General features: G+C 36.8%; 1 protein-coding gene across 1 annotated transcript in view; it reads left to right on the plus strand.

The window, feature by feature from the left end:
- ACACA (acetyl-CoA carboxylase alpha) overlaps positions 1-24,830 on the plus strand; it is a 144,644-nt gene that overhangs the window by 59,810 nt on the left and 60,004 nt on the right. Inside the window, exons 29-40 of the mRNA XM_053457694.1 lie at positions 3,236-3,259; positions 4,756-4,899; positions 7,448-7,550; positions 8,906-9,013; positions 13,029-13,085; positions 15,037-15,081; positions 18,373-18,414; positions 18,607-18,822; positions 19,722-19,877; positions 20,336-20,539; positions 21,796-21,951; positions 22,777-22,923. Of these exons, the coding sequence (XP_053313669.1) occupies positions 3,236-3,259; positions 4,756-4,899; positions 7,448-7,550; positions 8,906-9,013; positions 13,029-13,085; positions 15,037-15,081; positions 18,373-18,414; positions 18,607-18,822; positions 19,722-19,877; positions 20,336-20,539; positions 21,796-21,951; positions 22,777-22,923 (1,402 nt within the window). The remainder of the gene's footprint in view (positions 1-3,235; positions 3,260-4,755; positions 4,900-7,447; positions 7,551-8,905; positions 9,014-13,028; positions 13,086-15,036; positions 15,082-18,372; positions 18,415-18,606; positions 18,823-19,721; positions 19,878-20,335; positions 20,540-21,795; positions 21,952-22,776; positions 22,924-24,830) is intronic.

A 24,830-nucleotide genomic window follows, 5' to 3' on the forward strand; every position in this document is an offset into this window, starting at 1 on the left:
GTTATATAGGGCTGCGGAATATGTTGGTCCATTTTAATTAAGATAAGTTTACCTTTTGCTTAAAATTGGGATACACTTAACGTTTGGGGTAGGGGGAGATGAAAGCTTAACTCCAACAAAATTGCTTAGGAGTCACATTATAATAGAAAGTCAAATTCTAAACCAGAAGGCATTTACCTCTCAAACCCTTCAAATCGGAACATTTGCCTTTTTGTTAGAAATACAAATTTGTTTTTCCCAGGATTCCTGTCTGGGTCCCCCCTCCCAATCTTTCATTCATCTGTGCTAAAGAGATATTGGAGTGACCATAGTGGGCAAAGAGTCTTGTCCATTAACATGAGACAGGACATTTTTTTTGCCCATTCTTCAAGGCAAAACTGCTCCGGTTCCTTCTAGTTTGATGGGTTCCGCTGGTGTACAGCAAACTTTAAGTAATACCACAGATTCTCAGTTGGATTGAGGTCTGGGCTTTGACTAGGTCATTCCAAGACATTTAAAAGTGTCCACTTGAGTGTTGCTTTAGTAGTATGCTTAGGGTCATTGTCCTGCTGGAAGGTGAACCTCCGTCCCAATCTCAAAAGACTGAAACGGGTTTTCCTCAAGAATTTCCCTGTATTTATTGCATCCATCATTCCTTCAATCCTGACCAGTTTCCCAGCCCCTGCCGATGGAAAACATCCCCATAGTGTGATGCTGCCACCACCATGCTTCACTGTGGGGATTGGTTTCTCAGGGCGATGAGAGGTGCTGGGTTTGCGCCAGACATAGCGCTTTTCTTGATGGCCAAAAGCTCAATTTTCGGCTCATCTGACCAGAATACCTTCTTCCATATGTTTGGGGAGTCTCCCACATGCCTTTTGGCGAACAGCAAACATGTTTGCTTATTTTTTTTCTTTAAGCAACCACCTTTTTTTCTGGCCACTCTTCCATAAAGCCCAGCACAGTGTAGTGTATGGTTTAAAGTGGTCCTATGGACAGAAACTCTAATCTCCGCTATGGAGCTTTGCAGCTCCTTCAGAATTATCTTTACTGCCTTTATTACCTTTCTGAATAATGCCCTCCTCGGCTGGTCTGTGAGTTTTGTTGGGTGGCCCTCACTTGGCAGGTTTGCTGTAGTGTCATATTCTTTCCATTTCTTAATAATAGATTTAATGGTGCTCTGGGGGATGTTCAAAGTTTGGCACTGGGCACCCTGACCTGTTTGGAGAGCTCCTTGTCTTCATGGTGCCACTTGATTCATGGTGCCTCTTACTCAGTGGTGTTGCAGACTCTGGGACCTTTCAGAACAGGTGTGTATATATATATATACTGAGATCATGTGACACTTAGACTGCACACAGGTGGACTTTATTATGTGACTTTTGAAGGTAATTGGTTGCACCAGATCTTATTTAGGGGCTTCATAGCAAAGGGGATGAATGTCTTTTGTTATTTTCATTTCACTTCACCCATTTTAACTATTTTGTGTGTGTCTATTACATGAAATCCAAATCGATTTTAATACCAGGTTCTAATGCAACAAAATAGATAAAATGCCAAGGAGGGAGAATACTTTTGCAAGGCACTGTATTCTGTCACTAACACCACTCACACATTTAGTGACCATCACAACACTGGATGTGCTTTTCACACGGCCTAGACAATGCATATCTAATGAATCCAAAGGAAAACGTCTGATTTGATGTTAATACGGGTTTTTGTCACTGCTGCCAATGTAGTACAGCCAACTACTGAAGTACAGTGGTGTCAGCTGATGTTTCTTTTGATGTGTGTTTACGCCTTTGTAAAATAAATATTTGACCTTTATTATAATTTAGCTTTTGCAGCTAATAATATGCATTGGTACTAAAAAAACAACAATTATTTTTGTGTCAAATACTGGGATAAGGTTTTATGTTCTGCAATGCATATGTAAAAATCTATCCATTTAAGCACTAATACTCCATTGAATTGATATAGTAGAGGTCGATATCTATTAGTTTCAATGAAGGCTATGATCTGACATTTCAACCCTGCCTTTTCTTATACAATGACTTCAATTCCATTAACTATTAGAAACTTGTATAAGCCCCACCCCCACCAGTAACTCAGAAATGCACTGTGCTAACACACATACACACTCACCCTTACACTGATGCACACTTACGCATACTAACAGACACCGACATACTCACATGCTAACACACAATTCTTCTCACTCACATATACCAGTTTGTGCTCATACTCACACATACACATTCACGTGCTAGCAGCATAGCCTCACCGCCTAGCTTTCAGGTAAGGCAACGTTATGTGACCTTGCTGTGTTCCTCAGGTTGGCCCAAAATGATTCACAAAGGGCTTGTACAATCTCGACTGGCCCGTTCTAGATCGGACCGACTCTGTGAACAATTTTGAACTGGCCCAGTGTTCGATTGCCCCCTGCGCCAACCCGCCCCTGGAGGTGGATTGCCATACCATGTGTTTGTAGCCACTGTTAACATCAATTAAAGTTTAGATTAATCTGTGTACAGACCCAAAGATTTTATTTAATTACAATAGCATTACATAGTGTGATCATACTGTACACATTCTTACGGTTTTTATGTAGAGGATTTATCAAATGCGTAATTTTAGATCCTGATTAAATGTTCAAAGAGTATATGGTTTTCAAATATACTAACTGTATTCTTGTGCTTCCTCATGTTGCTTGAAAATCGCAATTTCTTTTTTTTTTCTTCCTGTTATTGAAATCATGATGTTGAGTGATATGGTTCTTTGCTGGAGGAGCTAGAAAGGATCTGGGAGTTCTTATTATCATTAGCTGTGTAATTAGGTAAAGGAAAAATGTTAAAAATCCCCCAAAAATATCTGAAGAAAAAAATTACACATTCAGATATCCGCAACCCATGGCTGTTATCAAACACATTTCTAGGAACATAAAAAGATGTCTTAAAACATCCATCTTTAGCTGGTAGTACACTAGGCTGAATTTGTATGAACGTATTTTTTTGTTTTGGCGATAGTTTTCATTAATTTTTTTTATTGCTTTGCCATCTGCTAAAAGATATTTAAAGAAACCTACAAGCTAAACATGTATGTTACATTGCGCGTCCCATCGTTTGTTTGCGTAAATTGTTAGATTATTACATTACTCGTTTGAACGTGAACTCCCAGCTCTAGTTTCTAAAGGCTTTTCTTCATAATGAGGCTTCCACTAACCAGCAAGTAATTAACTGTGGTTGTTTGATTACAGAGGGAACATCCCCACACTTAACAGGTATGGCATTTGGCTTCTTCTCAATTTCTGCATGTCCGATGTGATTGGCAATTGCTTGATAACAAATGGCTTCTAGATTTTAGATTCATTTCTGACTATATCCAGTGTTGATTTAGCACATAGTAGAATCTATTTTAAGTAAATTATATGGTGAAAGCCAAAAAAACAAAAGTTTTTTTTTTTTTTTTTTTTTTTTTTACATGACCATGTATATAGTACAAAATATTTCACACATTTGTAGGTTGCTATATATATATATATATATATATATATATATATAAAATCTATGGGAATTTTATCTCATATCTGTAAATTCCATAGCTTGTAAATTGATTAATAATTGTAACCTTACCAAAATTGGCACTCAAGAATATCATGTGTTCTATTTGGCAAATAATCTCAATTTACATCACATTTAATTACCCCCCTCAATAATGATTATAATCAATGACGTTAACATGAAGAAAACACATGACATATTGCTGCAAAACCTATTTTTAATGATTTCTCTTGAATATAACAATGGCTGATTTCTTGTCTTTCTGGATTTGTGGGTGTGAACAGTAACTAATTATGTGTGATCTGAAATGAACTACACATAAGCAATAATGATATTTCTTGGAACACAGAGAATTCAAATGTGCATTATATCTCATATCCACACATGGTGAAAATCAATGCGAAGGAGAGTAATTATACAATATAGGAATAACAGGTTACAATACCAGATAATGCCCTTGTTGATAAATCCTTTCCGCTGGCCATTGCATTTCAGAAATAAAATGGTTTTAGGGCAATACGCACTATAATTTTCTTTACTGCATCTACCTTTTAAAAAAAGTAGAGAGCTAGAATATTTTAGTAAAAAAAAAAAACTATTATGTTTAATCTTTGCAGCATCCCAGCATACACAATTATATTTTTTTTCAATTTTTACTCATTTCCTGCATGTATGTAGAGTACATTTTCTATAATTTTGTTTCTCTGGTTCTATTTCACTCAACAACTCAAGGCTGTTCAATATTCAAAAGGAAACAAGATAGCTCTAGCCAGCTGAACAATGGAATGAGGTTGTACAAATAGTGTTGGCAGCGGTTGCTGATTACAAATGTGCTTCATACTGGATTCAGTTTAACAAATATTTATTTAAGGACCCTTCCTGTCCTTCAATTTATGGTCATTTTAGTCGTATTTTTTACCTTGTAAAAAATATGTTAAATATTTGTTAGATGTTATTCTGAGTGTGTGTGTGTGTGAGTGTGTGTGTGTGTGTGTGTGTGTGTGTGTGTGTGTGTGTGTGTGTGTGTGTGTATATATATATATATATGCTCCATATATATAATTTGTGTATGTATGTATGTATGATGCCAAATTATTTTATGCAACTATGGACATTGTCCATGTTATTTTGCTTTTATACAGTTTATGAATGCAGTATATGAGTATATGAATGCATATGTTATTTTACTAATTCACACTCTTATCTTGCCATTCAGAATGTCATTCTCTTCTAATCTTAATCACTATGGGATGGTTCATGTTGCCAGTGTCAGTGATGTCCTGCTGGATACTTCTTTCACTCCTCCTTGTCAACGAATGGGTGGTATGGTGGCCTTCCGGACGTTTGAGGACTTTGTCAGGTAATTTTAGGTGCAAAATGCAATTATTATTATTATTATATGCGTTCCACCAAGAGAGACTATGAAGTAAGACATTTTTTAACATGTTTTAATTGTTTATCCCTGTATCCATTGTGGACAATATTTGTTTTTCTGCTTTTCATTCAAAACTACTGAGCCACTTTTGGCTATTACAATAACCGGCCACTTTATTAGGTACACCTGTTCAATTGCTTGCAACACAAATAGCTAATCAGCCAATCACATGGCAGTAGATAGGCACGTAGATGTGGTCAAGACGACTTGCTGAAGTTCAAACCGAGCACCAGAATGGGGAAGAAAGGGCATTTAAGTGACTTTGAACATGGCATGGTTGTTGGTGCCAGATAGGCTGGTCTGAGTATTTCAGAAACTGCTGATCTACTGGGATTTTCACGCACAACCATCTCTAAGGTCCAAAAAAGAGACAATATCCAGTGAGTGGCAGTTGTGTGAACAGTAACTCTAATAACCACTGATTACAACCAAGGTATGCAGAATACCATCTCTGAACATACTACATGTCGAACCTCTACAGCATTAGAAGACCACACCGGCTGCCACTCCTGTCGGCTAAGAACAGGAAACTGAGGCGACATTCAGATGGCAGGGTCAGACTTTGGCGTAAACAACATGAAAGCATGGATCCATCCTGCCTTGTATCAACGGTTCAGGCTGGTGGTGGTATAATGGTGTGGGGGACGTTTTCTTGGCACATTTTGGGCCCGTTAGTACCAATTGAGCATCCCATCTTCTGATAATGCACCATGTCACATCATCTCAAACTGGTTTCTTGAACATGACAATGAGTTCACTGTACTCCAATATGGACCAAAATCTGTGAGGAATGTTTCCAGCACCTTGTAGAAAGTAAGCCATGAAGAATGAAGGCAATACTGAAGGCAAAAGGGGGTCCAACCCGGTACTAGCAAGGTGTACCTAATAAAGTGGCCAGTGAGTGTATATCATATACAGATTTATTCCATCAATTCCATCAATATTTCCTCCTGCCATCATGCTATAGATATAGATAAAGATATAGCTCTGTGTGTATGTATTATGCATTCAAAGTAACTTTTTCAATAGATTAATTATGTTTTGTACAGCAACAAGAAAACAGAGAGCCAAATATTGTCTTCATGCATAGTTTGATTCTTCAGTACATATGTGTTGATGTGTTTTGTCTGCAGTGATAATAATGGCCAAAGTGCTAAAAGAGCATTTTGAGAACAGATTTGCTGCCAACTGGTACGATTTGTTTTGCTAAATTCAACTCTGCTCCCTGTTTTCTGTTTACATTTTGTAAATTGGGAGTGTTGTCTATTCCCATGAGCAAAATTATCTTCGAGACCATGGAATGTATTTCCACCAGATGGCAGGGGATTCACTGAATATATTAACTACTTATAATCAGAAATGGAGTGAAATATATCTGATGGGGTTTTTGGGATGTTCAGTGGTTCCACTGGGTGTCTACGACTATTAATAGTGTTCATCCCTATCATTTCGTGACAGATTGTTTCCTACACATCTTGTACATACCCCCAGGCAGCTTCTGCCCTTAGGAATAAAAAGGGCGAAAACAACATATTCAAGCTTCACACATTGCTTCTCTTTCTCTCTCTCTATTGCCTGCTGCAATGCTTTCAAGTCCTACATAATAAAGCGTTTGAATGCTTGCTCCTAATGTTCGTCCTTATCTTCTGTTTTTGCATTATTCACCGCGTGCATTTTGGGAATAGGAGATGGGGACTCTTTGGGGAGCAAGGAACACAAGAATCTGCTTGCACAGTGAGGAATGAAATGTCAGGAAAAATTAGACCTAGCCACAGAGTAGGCCCCAGCAGGGACCGTCTTCTCTTGATTCAATGAGTGTGGCATCTGTCTTTCCATGTGTGCAAATGCACACCCCCTGGGAAGAAAGGTGATTACACAAATTGCATTGCTCACGTCATAGTCCTTTCCCTGAGATCCTTAATAAGGGGTAATTGGAACACTGCAACGTTTTTTAAGAAGGACGCTTTCTAGTTCTTACCTATAAATTAGTCTTTTTTTTCTTTAATTATTTCAAGAAATGGATCCAAGTAGTTTCTTACTGCGTGCCGGGTGCCACACATTGTTTTTAAAACAATATAGATTCCTAATGCTTTCACTTTTTGTACCCTATCTTTCATAAAACCATATACTAATATCCTTCCTTTACTTACTATTTTACTTATATCCCATCGTTCGGTTTAAGTGCATCAACAAAGGGACGTTTATATTATGCTAACATTTGATTATCTGTTGTAAGTCTGAGAAAGAAGTGTCAAAAAGGTAAATTTTTACATGTTTCCCTTCTATGAATTCAATTATTTTATATCATCTTTTGGCAGGTTCGCATGTGACTATAATGTGATCGGGAGTCAAAATGACAGTTAAATTAATTTAGATTTACATTTTATTTTACAAAACCTTTGAAAATCTGTATTTTATATATTAAAAAAATAGTTGTATATGTGTTACATATAAATATTTCTTTTTATTTTAGACTATTTGATGATATAATGAGTTGCTTCTCAGATTCTCCTCCTCAAAGTCCTATTTTTCCAGAGGCCGGCCATCCTTCACTCTATGACGAAGATGATAATAAGGTAGCTAATCCTAATCTACTGTATTAGTGTGTGTGTATATGTATATGTATATGTATATATATATATATATATATATATATGTATATATATGTATATGTATATATATGTATATATATATATATATATATATATATATATATATATATATATATACACACACACACACACATAGTACTGTGGAAAAGTTTTATGCAGGCGTGAAAAAAGTATGTAAAGTAAGAATGCTTTCATAAATAGAAATGCTAATAGTTTATTTTCATCATTTAACAAAACGCAAAGTGAGTGAACAGAAGAAAAATCAAATCAATAAGTGGCATGACCGCCCTTTCCCTTTAAAACAGCATTAATTCTTCTAGGTACGCTTGCACAAAGTGAGGGATTTTGTAGTCATATAATTAGCCAAATTATACCAAACAGATGCTAATGATCTTCAATTAATATGTAGGTTGGAACACAGTCATTAACTGAAACAGCGCTGTAAATCTGGGTGAGAAACAGCCAAGCTCAGTAGCAAGGTGATGTTGCTAGTCACTTTAATGTTATTCACCATAGCAGGACCTACCACAATAACAAGACACAAGGCACTGCATACTGCATTACCAAGGTCTCTCCCAGGCCAATACTTCAAGGCAGATCCCGAGCTCTTTTCAAGAAGCACAAAGAAATAAGCAATGTTGAGGACTGTAGATGTAGAGGTCCGCCAAGGAAACTGATGATGCAGCAGAAGGTCATTTGTTCAGCGATGGGCTGGGGAGAGGTACAAGAATGGGGCAACATTGAAGCTTGGTGGAGCTTCTTTGTACGTTTGGGACTGCATTTCTGCAAATGGAGTTGGGGATTTGATTAGAATTAATAGTATCCTTGATGCTGAGTATAGACTGATATTTATCCATCATGTAATACCATAACCATGCATCTGACTGGCCCCTCAGACCCCTGATCTCAACACCATTGAGTCTGGTATTACATAAAGAAAGAGAAGCAATCAAGGCTGTCTAAAGCCACAGAACTGCAGTTAGTTCTCCAAGATGTTTGGAACAACCTCCCTGCCAAGTACCTTAAAAAACTGTGCGCAGGCATACCTAGAAGAAATCAAGCTGTTTTAAAGCTAAAGGGTAGTGACACCAAATGTTTGATTTTGCTTCTGTTCATTCACTTTGTATTAAATGATAAAAATATTTTTGAAAACATTTTAACTTTTCAGCATTTTTTTTTTAAAGCTGCCTAAAACATTTGCACAATAATGTACATAATATTAGTGCAAAATTCTATGTGTCGCCAATATTTGTAAAATGTCGTGGTGGTTTTGCATGTACTCTCTGTCTAGGTAAAAAAAAAGCATTTATATTTTACAGAATGCAAGGGATGAACCTATCCATATCCTAAATGTTGCCATCAAAACCGATTGTGACATTGATGATGATGGATTGGCTGCCATGTTCCGGGAGTTCACACAGAGGAAGGTGAGTTTGCTATTACAAATTTGGGGGCTTTTTTTCTTAAACTCATCCATTAGCTTTAACTAAGGAAAGCTTCACAATCACACAATTTACCTTACATGGATATATATATGTATGAAATGTTATGTAACCCCCAATTTACCCTTAACTTACACGCATTGTCATTGGATACAGTAAGTAGCGTATATGCTTTACTGAAAGTTAGGCCTGGCACATTGAATTAGATAAAGACTCACAGATCTAAACCAAAGAGATATTTCAGTGTTTTAAGCACATTGCCAGCCTATTAAGGTTGCAATGGTTCCATATCGGAGATTTTGAGTACACTTTTTGAGTAACCATGAATCTACAGGAGACTGAGAAATCAGTGGTATAAGGAAAAGAAATAACTGTTGCTGTCTGCTAATACCCTTTTTGCCAAATTGTGCAGACAGTTTTATGTCAATGTCTTCTCTTGCTCTCAATGGATATAGTGTACTATAGTGTATGAATATCACCTTTTGGTTTGAGAACTGCAGCTAGCCAATAAATGGGGGAAATGGGCAGACTAGATGGGCCGAATGGTCCCCATTTGACTGCTAACTCGATGTTTACATATTAATGTGTTTTAATAGTACTTATTTAATAGGAATCACAACTGAATATACAATTACTTTCCCTTATATTCTATTTTAAAGGTAGATACAAGGCGTGTTTGTAAGATTTGTTAACATATTTATTCATGCTCTTGGCAAAACATTTCTTAAACGTTTATTCATTTTATTTTACTGAGCTCCTTTGTTGTACATACTAAGGGGCATATTTCATGGGGTAGTTATAGGATGAGGGGCAAACGTTTGTGAAAAAGCCTATATAGTTCTTAAGTAATGTCACCATATTAATAATTAAAATATTTAGTTATATAGCACAATACTTTACAAAGTCTGTACCCTTCGCAAAACAGAAAAAAACATTCAATGGACTTGGTAATGTATGGTAACAAATCACAATTGAAACATTGGGGAACTCAAAAGGTATCTTCCCTTTGTCCATTACGGTTTACATCTTGTCTGCATTATTGCCGTGTATGGCCCTTTTTATGATTTACATTTACATGTATTTGTTAAAAAGCCGAGCATTTCTGTGTTTTCCCCCCTGTTTTTGGGTGTGCAGGGCAAACATTCCCATCATCTATATAAAATAATGTCAAGATAATGGTACCGTTTTTCATGGCAGAGTCTAGTGTATGAAATGTGGATTTAACATATTCACTGCCAGAAGAGGCTTCTAGGCTGCAAGATCAAATGCAAGGTTTTTGTCTTGCTTGGGGAGAGTTGATATGCAGCATGCTTTATTATAGCTTTTCAACAATGTTTGCAGATACAATACGTACATCATAATTACCCTTCGGCCCTCTCTAGACAGAAAGACTTGATTGCCATTCCAGCTCCCCTTTGGCTCTGATTTCAAAGGCTTCAGCTGGCCTGCTGATCTCTTATACCTGGGATAATGTCCATCCACCCCTCCTTCTCCCTGGGATAAAAAAGCTGTATTTCTTTTCTTAAAAACAAACAGAAGCAGAAAAATAATAAAAAAAGGAGTTTTGATCTTAATTTGCATCAAGCTCCAGGCAGTAGGAGGGAGGGGGAGAAAAAAAGCATTTAAACATCTACTAGAATGATCCAAATTGTCCAAATAATCTCTCAGCCCCAGCATGTTTATAGAAATTAGGATCATATACTTGTAAATGACTTGCCGAGGAGATGGAAGCAGTCAGCGTTAATGGAGTTTCTCCAGGTGCTGCTGCCTAATCGCCTGGTTATAACTGTGGACTGGCTGGGAAACCAACATTATTACAATGTAATCAGAATCCTGTTGCTATGCTGTTATTATCTGCCACTTGTGGAATTTTAAAAGCAATAACAATTTTGATTTTAAAACCCTGAGTATTAAAGTTATTTTCTCTCCCGGACAGTAATATTATTGCAGATGCTTGCTAGAAGGGTTTTTTCCTTAATTGCAAACTGATTTTTTTTTCTTTTTTAGCCCATTTTCCCTCTACAAATGCCAAGTGGTGTTTGCTTTTAGATCTTTTGATTTTTGAAGGACATTAAGATCCAGAAGTGTCTAGGCTATTGTGATTGCTTAGCAGTAGTAAAGGCAACTAGATTATTGCGTAAGGCTAGACACAATCAGTGTATTTAATGTCTCTGTACATTAATACGTATCATTTTACAGAAACGATCTTGCAGTCTTCTTACCTAGAGAAGAAGAATCAAATTGTTTCAGTATTGTAAAATGTTGCATCGACAAAGATGTAGTCTACCAGAATTGATGGCTTGGTTCTCTTGCAAAGTAACAATTACTCCTTCAAATCCAGTGCATGTAGTATATAGAGATCAGTGTTTTAACAAAATATTCTATTTAGTCTGTGTATGTATATGCTAGCCGGAGCGAGGTCTCTGTGCAGCCCGCACTTACCTGACGGCCGCCAGGCTGCATGGGAACCTATGAAGCGCCTGTTATTTTAAGGCACCCTAGTGTGGTCCTGTTATAAGCATCTGTCGAATCTGTTCTCGAAAGCTGTATTTTGGCTCCTGGCCTGTTTGACTGCTCTCTGCCTTGAGATTTTGTACCTTGCTGAGCTGATCTGTCTGCCGTGCCTGGCTATTCTGACTACCTGCTTTCTGTGCCGACCTTGGCTATGTCTGACTACCCGTTTAATGTCTGGAACCCCCGAATTGGCTGACTACCCATCTTGCATTTCTTTCCTGGCGTACTTTTGGTTACCTGCCCTGGGCATTTTCCTGGGACCTTACCTAGACAGGTATCCTGCATCTCCACGAAAACCTTTGCTATCAGTTACTCAGTACAGCTCATTGTTCTTTTTTTCTATTTCCATAGTACACCATGGCCAGATAGCAATTAGGTGTGTATGTATATGTGTGTGTGTATATATATATATATATATATATATATATCTATATACACACATATGCACATCTAACAAAAACTTCAGAAGATTACAATGATTTCTACCCCTGCTGTTATGATTCTGAACTCTAATGATACAGTATATACACATAATTATATACGTATAGCTTAGCAGAATGCTCAGATGGGGTTATTAAATGTCGATTAACCTCTTGCAATCTCTAGCTTTCAGTTGTGTGTACTGGTATTGGGGAGGTTTTTTCATCTCTTTGTAGTCAAGCTACAATTAACCATGCTATGAGCAAAATGTTTAGAATAAATTAAAATAAGATTATACGAAAAAAAATATACAAAAGTATGTATAAATGAAATGATTATTCTACAAAATAAAATCGGCATCTTTTATATATTGAGAAAAATGCAGCAGAATCTATGGAGCATGTGTCTGATAGTATTAAAAAAAACATCTTGCGTAATCACACAAGAAAATGTCACCGATTGCTTACTTACTGGATAGTGTAAGCAAGTTTGAGCAGAAGCTTTCTTACCTTTTGTTTCTGTAAATCCATATTGCTTGTTATCTTCTACACCAATTGCTTTATTATTTTTACCCATTGTAAAGCCCTGTAGAATACATGGAGCTATAAAAATCCATAAATGGGGGAAAAGAAACCCAGTTGGGTTCAGGAGATAGGCAGAACCAACTTGATGGATCCTTAAGAGGGGAGATCTTAACAGCAGAATATCTCTACATTACACAGGCAAGGGGATTTCAATTTAATCAAATTAGGAACTATAGTACAACTTTACCTTTAACTGTATGGTACATGCCCGATCCATAGGGGACCCTGAAAATATTAAAACATTGTTTACCAAACCTTCACGACTTTGTCAACTAAAACATCTATTGGTATTGCTGAGCAATTATTTGTAATTTACTTAAAACGTTACCTGCAGCATTTGAGTGAAAATTGTATTTTAAATAGTTGTATTTGTGTTATGAAATGTTTAGCCAGTATGCTGATTGAAAGCTTCATGGGAAAAATATTGTTGAAAACTTTTGAGGATTTTTTTTTTTTAACAAACATATTTCTTTCTCCAATAGAAAACTGTTTTGATGGATCATGGAATTCGTCGCCTGACGTTTCTGGTAGCTCAAAAGGTAACAGTCGCCCATTAAAAAATGTTTTTTGTATATTCGATAAGGGTTTACTCGCCAAGTTACTAGCCATGCAGGGAAATGTAGCTTATCCACCAAATGTTAGGGAAATAGGGGAAATGATACATTTGTTGAAACAGCTTGTTGAAAAATATTTTTTTTATTTTTCAATATTTAAAGAAAGATACCATGAGCACACAATGCATTAACCAGAAAAAAGTCTGCAAATTAAAACTTGTTCTGTTGGTATTATAGTGAATTGAAAGTGGATTTGACACGTAAAAAATAAATTGAGCGTACAAATATTAAACAAATTAGTACTTGTGTTATCGGTTGCCTGTTCCTGGAATTTGTAGTGTGCATTTACATTCCCCTTCCTAATTTATTTATTCTTTTTAAACATTTGCTACAAGTTTTCTGCATGGTTTTGCAACATGGAGAAGACTTACATTTGTTCTATTATAACCCATCACATGATGCCTATCGTGGCAGATGTCGTGGAAATTAGGCTTTACATTTTATTGATACTACTTTAAAAGTCATTCACAAAACCTGGGATTTATTATGAAGGGACAACTTCAGTCATTTTGACCTTAAAATAAGGGCCCGCTTAGCTCTTCTAAATTGATTCTGCCAAGGATGAGGGAAGTATGTCTCTGAGGAGAAATGTTAGGGAAAAACGCATAGTCTGGAACTAGATGGTCAGATGGCCAGAATCCTCAGTATTTATGCCTTATGTTTTTGTATGGTATTGGCTGGATATGAGCTTAATTATTGCTTTGTTTTGTGTACTTATTGGTCATTATTATTCTAGCAGCAACCTGGGAATCTGAATGTGTATGCCTTTTATGCTTTTTAGGTGTGCTCTCCTATATATACTGTGTCTATATACTGTGTCTATATACTGTGTATATATATATATATATATAATATATATATATATAACATATATACATATATATATATATATACACACAGTGAGTACACCCCTCACATTTTTTTAAATATTTTATTATATCTTTTCATGTGACAGCACTGAAGAAATTCTGCTATAATGTAAAGTAGTGAGTGTACAGCCTGTATAACAGTGTACATTTGCTGTCCCCTCAAAATAACTCAACACACAGCCATTAATGTCTAAACCTTGGCAACAAAAATGACTACATCCCTAAGTGGAAATGTCCAAATTGGGCCCAAAGTGTCAATATTTTGTGTGGCCACCATTATTTTCCAGCACTGCCTTAACCTCCTTGGGCATGGAGTTCACCAGAGCTTCACAGGTTGCCTTCCACTCCTCCATAACCACATCACGGAGCTGGTGGATGTTAGAGATCTTGCGCTCCCCACCTTCCGCTTGAGGATGCCCCACAGATGCTCAATAGGGTTTCTGGAGACATGCTTGGCCAGTCCATCACCTTTAGGGGTGTACTCCCTTTTGTTGCCAACGTTTAGACATTACTGGCTGTGTATTGAGTTATTTTGAGGGGACATCAAATTGACACTGTTATACAGGCTGTACACTCACTACTTTACATTGGAGCAGAGTAGTTGTTTCTTCATTTCTTCAGTGCTGTCACATTAAAAGATATAATAACATATTTACAAAAATGTGAGAGGTGTTTTCACTTTTGTGAGATACTGTATATATATTTAGATGTTGCCAAATGTTGATAACACCCTTCAGAAATAAAAATAAATGGAATCAATTATGATATTGTTATATACTATCAAATACCTAATGATTTGTTTCTATTTCAAATGTATTTAATGTTTAATACATACAATTAAAATTAACATTAATTTTCAATCATAACTGTGATCACTGAATATATGGGAATTTTTCTCTAGAGCACTGTCATCCATAATTATTTCAATAATTTTGATGCTAATTTTCAGCTTTTTTTCCTGCTCCTTTTGTATTCTGTCTCTGTCTTTCCATATGCTTAAAAAAAAGGATTTCAGAAAGCAGGTCAACTGTGAGGTGGACCAAAGATTTCATGTAAGTAATACAAACATATGAAAAATAGTGTATACTAAGCTACTTCTGTTCAGCTGCAATATGTTCTATTTGTTTAGTAGAATATCATTCATACCTGGACTAATTGTTAACATTGCAGAGAATATTTGTTGTTTTGTATCATCATGTTTTTCTATTCATTCCTCTGTGACGTGTCTTTGGCCATGGTCTAATAGCTGTACATTCCTGTTCCAATATTGGATATTTATAAATGTTAATTATAGATGTAATTCCTTAAATACTATACAAATCATATTAGTGTAATCTATACTATTTAGCGTGCATATTTTGACAATATTAAAACTGTCTCCCTATTACCGCTACAATCTGGCCACATGTGGCAGACTTAAAAGTAGCAAATACTTTCCCTGTTCATAAGTTATCTCTCCACCTCTCATTTACCAGAGCCAAATCAGCAATGATCTGTCACTTAACAGAACAAGAGAAATAATATAATGGGGAGAAATCATACAGATCCTTTGAACATGTCATTAAGATATCCAGCCTCATGGCATACACAGGAGATGGGTTATGAATATATATATATATCTATACATATACACACACACACACACACACACACACACACAAACACACACTCGTGTAACTACAGGGGTAGTTCATATTGTATAGAAATGGCCCTTCCGACCTGGAGCACACCAATCCAGGTCGGAAGGGCCCTTTCTAAACTATTTTGAACCGATATGGATGTGTACTTGTGTGTGTGTGTGAGCATGCATGAGTACTTGTGTGTGTGAGCATGCGTGTGTGTGTGTGAGCATGGATGTGTGTGTGTGTGAGCATGGATGTGTGTGTGTGAGCATGGATGTGTGTGTGTGTGAGCATGGATGTGTGTGTGTGTGTGAGCATGGATGTGTGTGTGTGAGCATGGATGTGTGTGTGAGCATGCATATGTGTGTGTGTGTGAGCATGCATATGTGTGTGTGTGTGAGCATGCATGTGTCCGTGTGTGGGTGTATGAGCATGGATTTGTAATTGTGTAAGTGTGGTGAGATGGAGTGTGCGTTAGTGAGTATGAGTAAGTGTGTGTAATTTGTGTAAGTGTGTTTACATATGTTGTATGTTGGAAGGCGGGCACTGATGGCACAGACCAGCTGTTGAAGTTGGGGGGGGTTTGTTTGTGGTTTCTAGTTATGCCCCTATATATATATATAATTTGTAGGAAAAAGAACGTTAGAAGATCATCAAGGTAAACATGTTCAGAAGGGTGGAGATAGATGTAAGTGGTAGGTGAAAGCTAAAAACAAAAAAAATATACCGTATTGGCTCGGATATAGGCCGCCCCCGTATATAGGCCGCACCCTAAAAGTTTGGTGCTTTTTTAAAGAAAAAGTTTTTTTCTTTAAAAAAGCACCAAAAAAACATGCTGCCACTCTGTCCCCCCCCGAGATATGCTGCCACTGTCCTCCCTCCCCGAGATATGCTACCACTGTCCTCCTCTGCACCCCCGAGATACGCTGCCGCTGTCCTCCCTCCCCGCGATACGCTACCACTGTCCTCCTCTGCCCCCCCCGAGATATGCTGCCACTGTCCTCCCTCCCCGAGATATGCTACCACTGTCCTCCTCTGACCCCCCCCGACTTACCGGAGCAGACTCCCGGGTGTCTTGCGTGGCCGGCGGGGGACACACTAGACCCCGCATATAGGCCGCACCCCCACTTTAAAGACTTAAAGTGGGGGAAAAAAGTGCGGCCTATATTCGAGCCAATACGGTATGTTTAGGTGGATAGTAGAGTTCAAAGTGACAGCGTCTGATTCAACAACAGTGAGCATTGTAGTTGATTCACTGTATGACTGGACAGCAAGAAGGTAATAACGTATAAGGATTTCACTTTACCCCCACTGCAGACAACAGTAGAAATATGTTTGGGAAATCAATGGCATATCATGACATCCAAAATATTCACTTTATGTGAATTAAATGTACCTTCTGTACACTTTTAAAATTATTACTGCATGTAGAACCAGATAAGCAAATTGCATATACGATGTCATTCAAGATGACAACTTCTCAAAAGTCATTTGCCATGACAGTTAAGTGACAGATTGGCAAAACTGGTAACCATGGGGAAGCTTTGTAATAAAATTACTAGAGGCATAAGGAGGCAACTGGATGATGTAACACAATGTGTTTTTTGTTTGACGGCAAATATAAAACTGTCTACAGTGTTTTTACCACAATTCCTCCAAGGTACCCAACTGTTAAGATATTGGTATAACATTGCCAATGATGATAACGCTAATATGTATAATGTGAGGCAAGGTTTTTTTATTTATTTTTTAATAATGGAGCTTCTCTGATTTCCAAATGTTATGCCACCATGGTTCCAGATCTTCTTCTTCTTCTTCTAACTTTTGAAGGACTTTGTTAGGGTTTGTTTTTGTTTTAATTACAGTCTACATAATTAGATCTCAGCATGTTTAGGTGGAGAAGCCTTGCTCCAGCTAACTTCCAATTTTCCCATCTCATTAGGTTTTTAACATGATTATTAGTATAATAATCAGCTATGATGATTTCTGTTGCAGGTTTTCACATTCTCTGATATGCGGGGTGTCTTGATTGGCTAATTTAGGCAAATTATTTTGATTGTCTTGATGATGGTTGGCTGATTTGATCGCAGCAGGGGCACAATTTGCATTCATGGGAAACAAAGTAGTGTTTTCCTTGTTATTGTTAGAAAACAATGAGATGTTTTTGATTGTGATATTTGCCCATAGCACCAACGTAATTCCTTGGAAATAACTTCATTAAAGTTATAACATGTGAAGCTGCTGTAATGACTCATTGCCGCCTAGAGGAAAATATATATCAATTCAATACATTGAACAGCTCTGTTTATCAAGCTTTAATCATTAAGGCAATACCCCCACTGTTTTTTCTTTTCCGTTTAATTGAAATGGATACGTGTTATCATTTTTTTGCAGCCTATTCCATACATGAAAACTTTCTAAGAAAATATTTTTTAGATTTATTAGATGTAAGGCCGGATAAACAAGAGGTCATTAAAACAATACGTAAACCTATGAGAAGACCTCCATTTGGGGCGCCATGAAACAAACGTTCCATTATTTTTTTTTGTTTGTTTGTTCAAAAATCTTTATTAGGTACAGGAGATTTAAACAACAAACAACTAAATAGTGTGGTGGCACACCAAAAAGTAATGGCAAAGAATAAGTGGGTTTATAAGTTATGATGTAAAACAATAGAGACTCGCTGCCTCCTTCTCCTAATCAAATTTCTTTTTCCTTCAGAGGGAATTCCCCAAATTTTTCACTTTCCGAGCAAGAAACAAGGTAATGTTTATTCGCAATTTAACATTTTGCCTTTTGTATTAATGTTTTTTTTAATGAGTTGATATAATTTAGTTGTGCTACTGAGTTTAAGGATTTTTGTTTAGTTTTATTCTCTCTCCGTATTTTTCCATGAATGTTTTTGTAAAATATTCAATCCTGATTTCTAATAAAGTTGTGTGTATTTTTCTTTAGTTTGAGGAAGACAGGATTTATCGACACTTGGAGCCAGCTCTTGCCTTCCAGTTAGAGCTAAACCGTATGCGCAATTTCGATTTGACGGCCATCCCTTGTGCCAACCACAAAATGCACCTCTATTTAGGAGCAGCAAAAGTGGAAGCGGGCACAGAAGTAACTGATTACAGATTCTTTGTCCGGGCTATTATTCGACACTCTGACTTGGTTACCAAGGTAAGCTGTTGTGCAAGTGCTTCACAAATCATGTTTGCACTGTAAGAAAAGTAGAATAAAAGACTTCCCAGATTAATCAACCATGTAATAAGTAATTTAATCACAAAACCGTATTTCTTTATGAAACATGGGAAGAACTCCCACCTTACGCTAAAGTACCATAACCCTACTCTTATATTCTTGTCCCAGGGTTGTAAGTTATACATGTGTAATATTTGTTGCAAAAAGTCTAATAAGTAGTAATCTTATTATTTACGTCTGTGTTTCATGAGCGCACTCACCTACCCATGATCCTCTGCTGTCTGAAAAGCTGATTCTTGCAACCTAAAAGCCTCTTGAAAATTAGAGCACAGCACTGGTTGGATCACATGTGACGCACACGGTGTGATATAATTTTGTAAATATCAATGCCACAAATAATGTGAAACTTAAGGAACCCACATATAGGCTGAAATATAGGCTCAAATATAGCAAACTGCCTCATTATTTGTGACTATACTCTGGCTTTATGCATGGTGCTTCTGATGTCCTTTCAAACTGGAAGAGACCATTTGTATTCAAGGTCCTGATAGAAAGGCCTACACACAACTAGCAAACAGTGTGTTTACTCAGGGTGTTTAATCATGAACTAAGGAAAACCTGTCCCAAAACTTTGTTTTATGTTTCTCTTCTTCTGCTTCAAGTAACAAAATCCTACACACCTATTGGTAGTTGGCATACTGACAATACAATTATGTCATGTAAAAAACAAAAATAAAGATGAACTTATTGTTAAGTTTAATAGTGTAAAGGCTTGAATTTTTGTTGAACTAAATCCTTCATCCATAAAACAGTACTCAAACGGGTCCTTACTTTCCTGGGGTAGTATTTATAGCTTTACAAATGTATGTGTTTTGCAGGAAGCATCATTTGAGTATTTGCAGAATGAGGGAGAGCGTCTGCTCCTGGAAGCCATGGATGAGCTGGAGGTAGCCTTTAATAACACAAATGTGCGCACTGACTGCAACCACATTTTTCTCAACTTTGTACCTACTGTCATTATGGATCCTTCAAAGGTATGTCGTTGATGCTTTGTTTTCATCTTGTACATTTGCGTGCCGTAAATATGGTGGTAGATTATAAGGAGACTTGGTAAAGGTGTGATTTTGGACTTTAGTCTTATCTTCACAAGTAGTAACTAACTATAAAACTGTGTACAAGTTTCACATGCCTGATTCGTGGAGTGCGATAACTGATGCAACCCAGTCCTGACTAGATTTGTTTTCTTGAAAAATATTAAACACATACTCAAAAAGTGCTCAACACGCTTATACCACCCTATCTAGCCATGTGTGGATTATAACGTCAGGGCAAATAAGGCAGTTTTGAGATTTTATCCCACAGATGAATCTGAACAAGGATTTCATATAACCATTTTTACTCTTTATTGTGAAGGCGCAGTAAAATACATCAGAAAGCTGATAATATACAGATATACCAGAGCAATGATAAAAATTATCTTTACATTTGATAGATTGAAGAGTCTGTTCGAAGTATGGTAATGCGTTATGGAAGCCGTCTGTGGAAATTGCGTGTCCTACAAGCTGAGTTAAAGATAAATATCCGCTTGACACCAACGGGGAAACAAATTCCAATACGCTTGTTTTTGACCAATGAATCTGGCTATTATTTGGACATCAGCCTGTACAAAGAAGTAACGGATTCCAGAACTGGACAAGTATGTGGTGACCAGTGTCTCTCGTATTCTAAATTATAATATTTAATGTGCTAAATAATTCAATGTAATGGTGTTTACAGATTAAAATGAGGTATCTATATGATTTCAAGTCAAGGTATTTTTGCTATTTAATTGGTGTATTGGTGACCTAGGGGTGAGTATTGATAGTTGATTAAACTATTAAAAATGTAAATGTGATTCAGTCTTGAGAAATGTAATGGCTGACAAATTGCTAGTATGCATTAAGGAAGGGTTATTATGCCATTTTAGTTATTCTCACCTTTTGTTGTGTTTTGTATGCAAAAAAAAAAAATCCATGTTGGAATTATGCCACTCAACTCAAGTTGAAACTTGCTACTGCTGTTCATGGTGCAATGATTTTTAATTCTGTTCTTGTAATCCATTGAGTAACCTTATTGAAACAATCATTCCTGTTCATCATCCCAGTTAAACCAGAACTTTTTTGTTCACTGTACACGATTGGGGAACACGGTATAGCACTGTGGTATTTTTTGCATGTTTTAAATATGGGAATAGTTTGTATGGTTCATAAGCTGGTGTCGTTTTGAAGCATCCCTCTTGTGACCAGCTAGCAAGATGGAAAAGGAGATATCCAATGTACACTACCTCGGATTCCCTTTTGAGTTCACTTAGGTTACTAATCTCCCGGTACAGAATTCACTGTTCGTGTTGATTTATTAGTTTGTCAAGGTTACCTTCCTAATTCCTAATTTATTGTTTGACAGCAGAGGTCTTAAATAAACTCTCATGGGACACAAAACAGCATTAATAGTAATAGCAATGCTATTTTAGGTGTTAGAAATGTTTTCTAGGGCATTTTAAATACATTATGCTATGAAACACTCTATGCTGGCTTATTTTTTAATTAAACTGTGCTGTAGGCCTAAGGGCATCCTAAACACTTTGTGTGGTTTTCCAATGTTGCTTAAGTCTCAAATGACCTCTTATATATTAATATTTTATTTATTTATTTTTTTAACATCAATTCTCTGACCTACTAAAAGCTGGTTTTCAAATTGTATCCAAACACTGTATTTAGCTTGTGGTGAAGTTAGATTTGTGTTATTATAAATATTTGCTACTATTTCTGATCTTTAGCCACCATTGTTGCTATCTAATATGTAAAAGTATGAAGTGTGACATCATCAGTATATACTTTTTTTCTGTACAGTAACCTTTAGTGAATGCAATTGTATTATTGCTTTGTACCTAATATTATGCCCTATGTTCTACAGATCATGTTTCAAGCGTATGGCGACAAACAGGGACCACTTCATGGGATGCTCATTAACACTCCCTATGTAACAAAAGATCTCTTGCAATCTAAGCGATTCCAGGCTCAGTCCTTGGGTACAACTTATGTCTATGATATTCCAGAAATGTTCCGCCAGGTAAAGATCGAATTTGTTGGCGCATAAACATTTAGTATGTCCAGTCTGCTTACTTTTTTGTCTACTACAGATCCTTATTTGGTCAATATACATACGATCCTTTCTACAATAAGCTTTTATTCATCTTATGACAGTCATGCAATACTAGGTGAGACTTGGCTCACCACAGGAACTTAATCATGGACAGTTTTCTGTCCGTTACCTCCCTCTGTTACTGCATGTTTGTCAAAAGATGGATTAAGCCTAGTGCAACAAGCACCTTGTGGATCAGTGATTTCACTGTTTGAAGCTGAGTGCCGCCCTTTCCTCCACTTGAGAGACCTCATTGATTTCAAGCCACAACAATATGTTGGAATAATATGCTGGAATAAAGGATCGCCCTTTGTCTATCCATACCTAAGTTCCATCATGGAAGGTAAAAACCCGTACAGTATGTCCACTACAAAATATACTTAAGATAGGCACCGCTATGCTGCTTCTGTCAGGTTGGAACAGAACCAATACAAAATGGTTCAATTTCAATTTCTGTCCTGTCCGGCACCTTTCTGGCATGACTTCACCCCTCCCAACCCATAAGGGTAAGAAGAAGTAGAAATGCATATGCATTTGGTTTGGATTACAGTTTAAGGGAAGGTCAATCAAGCTAAAAAATCATATTTAATCTACTTTAAACATTTCCAAACACAAATACCAAATTTCAAATGACTAAAATGGTAGGATAATAGGCAGAATCCATGTAAAGTAGAAAACGTTCCGACCATCTATCCAATACTTGTCATCTTGATTTAACGTTTTTTTTTAATTAATTTTTTCTTAAATTCTCAGGCTCTCATCAAACTATGGGAATCGATGGATGGTTATGTCTACCTCCAAAAGAGTCCATTGCCTTCAGAGGTTCTCACATATACTGAGCTGGTTTTGGATGATCAGGGTCAACTTGTGCATTTGAACAGACTTCCAGGAGGAAATGAGGTAAACGTTTCCCATCAAGTCTTAGCACTTACGCAGTGCAGAAAAGGGGGGGGGGGGAATACTAACGAGAGCTAAGCTTTCTATGTCCCACGTTGCACATTGTTTATATTAAGGTAAAAAGGCCTGGTAGTCCTGGTCCTACATAGTCCTTATAGGTGTGGGTGAGATGAGGGGCAGGACAGGTGACACGTAATGTACGGCTGATAAGACTTGAAAGGATCAGTGAATTGGCCCAACCGGAGAGGGTATTGAGCCCAGGGAACAGTTCTTATATTGGAGCCTCCATGTGAAATCCGTAGAGGTTCCAGATTGCATATTGTCTTTTTCAATGATCCGAGACACCAGAGAAATAATATGTAGTCATCAGTAAGAATATATCTGCACAGCACAATGATACTATAGTTGCACGAGCACATACTCCGTCTTAGTGTGTGTTTGTGTGAATATTGTATGGAAGTGTATAATGTTTCGCAGTGTTGAACTGCTGAGTGCACAGTACTGACACAATGAGAAATTGGTGTCAGATCCTATAATTGATTTTCATTATCAGGAGACTGTACACATTATAATAAAGGCTTAGGAGGTAATTTTTCTTTGCTTACTTTTGGTGCCAGAAGGGATCATGTGGACCTGATACCCAAAAACAAACATTTATTAAACCACGGGGGGATAAAAAATGGTCTGTATGTTAACATGTTTTTAAAAGGTTCAGCAATAGGTGTGCGTCATAAATGCTGCTGATGTAATGAATTCCGTGGCAGGTAAGTTGAAATATATTAATACAAATGTATGAAAAGCCGCTGAACAATTTCAAACACAAATCATGTGGACTGTGTTTTATGCTTTATTGATTCACGTAAACACAGGATCCAGCGTAAAATATACCGCAGAAAAAAAAGACTGATGGGTTTGGGTAAACGTGATATGGTTGAAAGGACACAGGGGCGACTCACAGATTTGGGGGGGTCCATTTGGAAATATTGATTTATACACCTTTAGGGAACCAGAGATTTATTATTTTACTTTTTTAATACATCACGAAAATATTTGTGTTATGCTTGGATAGGTTATGATGTCATGCTTAAGATTAAACTGTTTATAAGAGAAGTACCACCGATAAAACAAAATGTAAGATTAAGCAAATAAGCAACCTGGTCATAATTTCTAATCTGCATGTAGTGATTAAATTCATATATAAGCTATGCCAGCATTGTATGCATGTTCAATTTTTTTTTAAATAATAAAATGTAATTTTAATTTTTAACCATAAGACGTGAATATCGTAATGATCAAAAATGATCAGATAAACAATTTATGCAATATGCACCTCCATAGGATCTATATGCTTTGATGCAGATTCACTGCGATCAGGTCTACAATGAAAAAGTGAGCATGCACTTTTTAAAAAATATATATATATTTACCAGGTTATTCCTAGTATCCTAGTGCTATACCTGAAATGCAGCATCAGCAGATATTTTCCCAAGTGAAGCAGTCATAGGGATGTGAATTTGTTCAGATCGTAATGATCCACTTTGCGGAATTAGACTACGGCTTGCCTTGTATGATCACAACACAGGTACTAGCATTAAAAAAGAAAGAGAAAAAAAAAAAAGATGACCAAGAGAAGTAAATTTTTTTTTTAAAATAGATAATTATTATTTAGAAATGTGACGATTTAAAACATACAGTATGCAGCTTCATATAATATGTGTCAGTACGCAGGTGTTTAGATTATATATTAAGGATGTATAGTTTATTCCAGTTGCCATATAAAGGGTTGATGTGTTCAGTATGTTTAATGATAAGCAACAAACCACATGCAGTGGGATGTGCTAAATACTTCATATTTATTCCAAACATTGAAAGCTGGGCACCTTGCCCACTAAATGATGACAAATTTACAG

The sequence above is a fragment of the Spea bombifrons genome, chromosome 2 (genome assembly GCF_027358695.1).
Source record: "Spea bombifrons isolate aSpeBom1 chromosome 2, aSpeBom1.2.pri, whole genome shotgun sequence".
In the NCBI taxonomy this organism is placed as follows: domain Eukaryota; kingdom Metazoa; phylum Chordata; class Amphibia; order Anura; family Pelobatidae; genus Spea; species Spea bombifrons.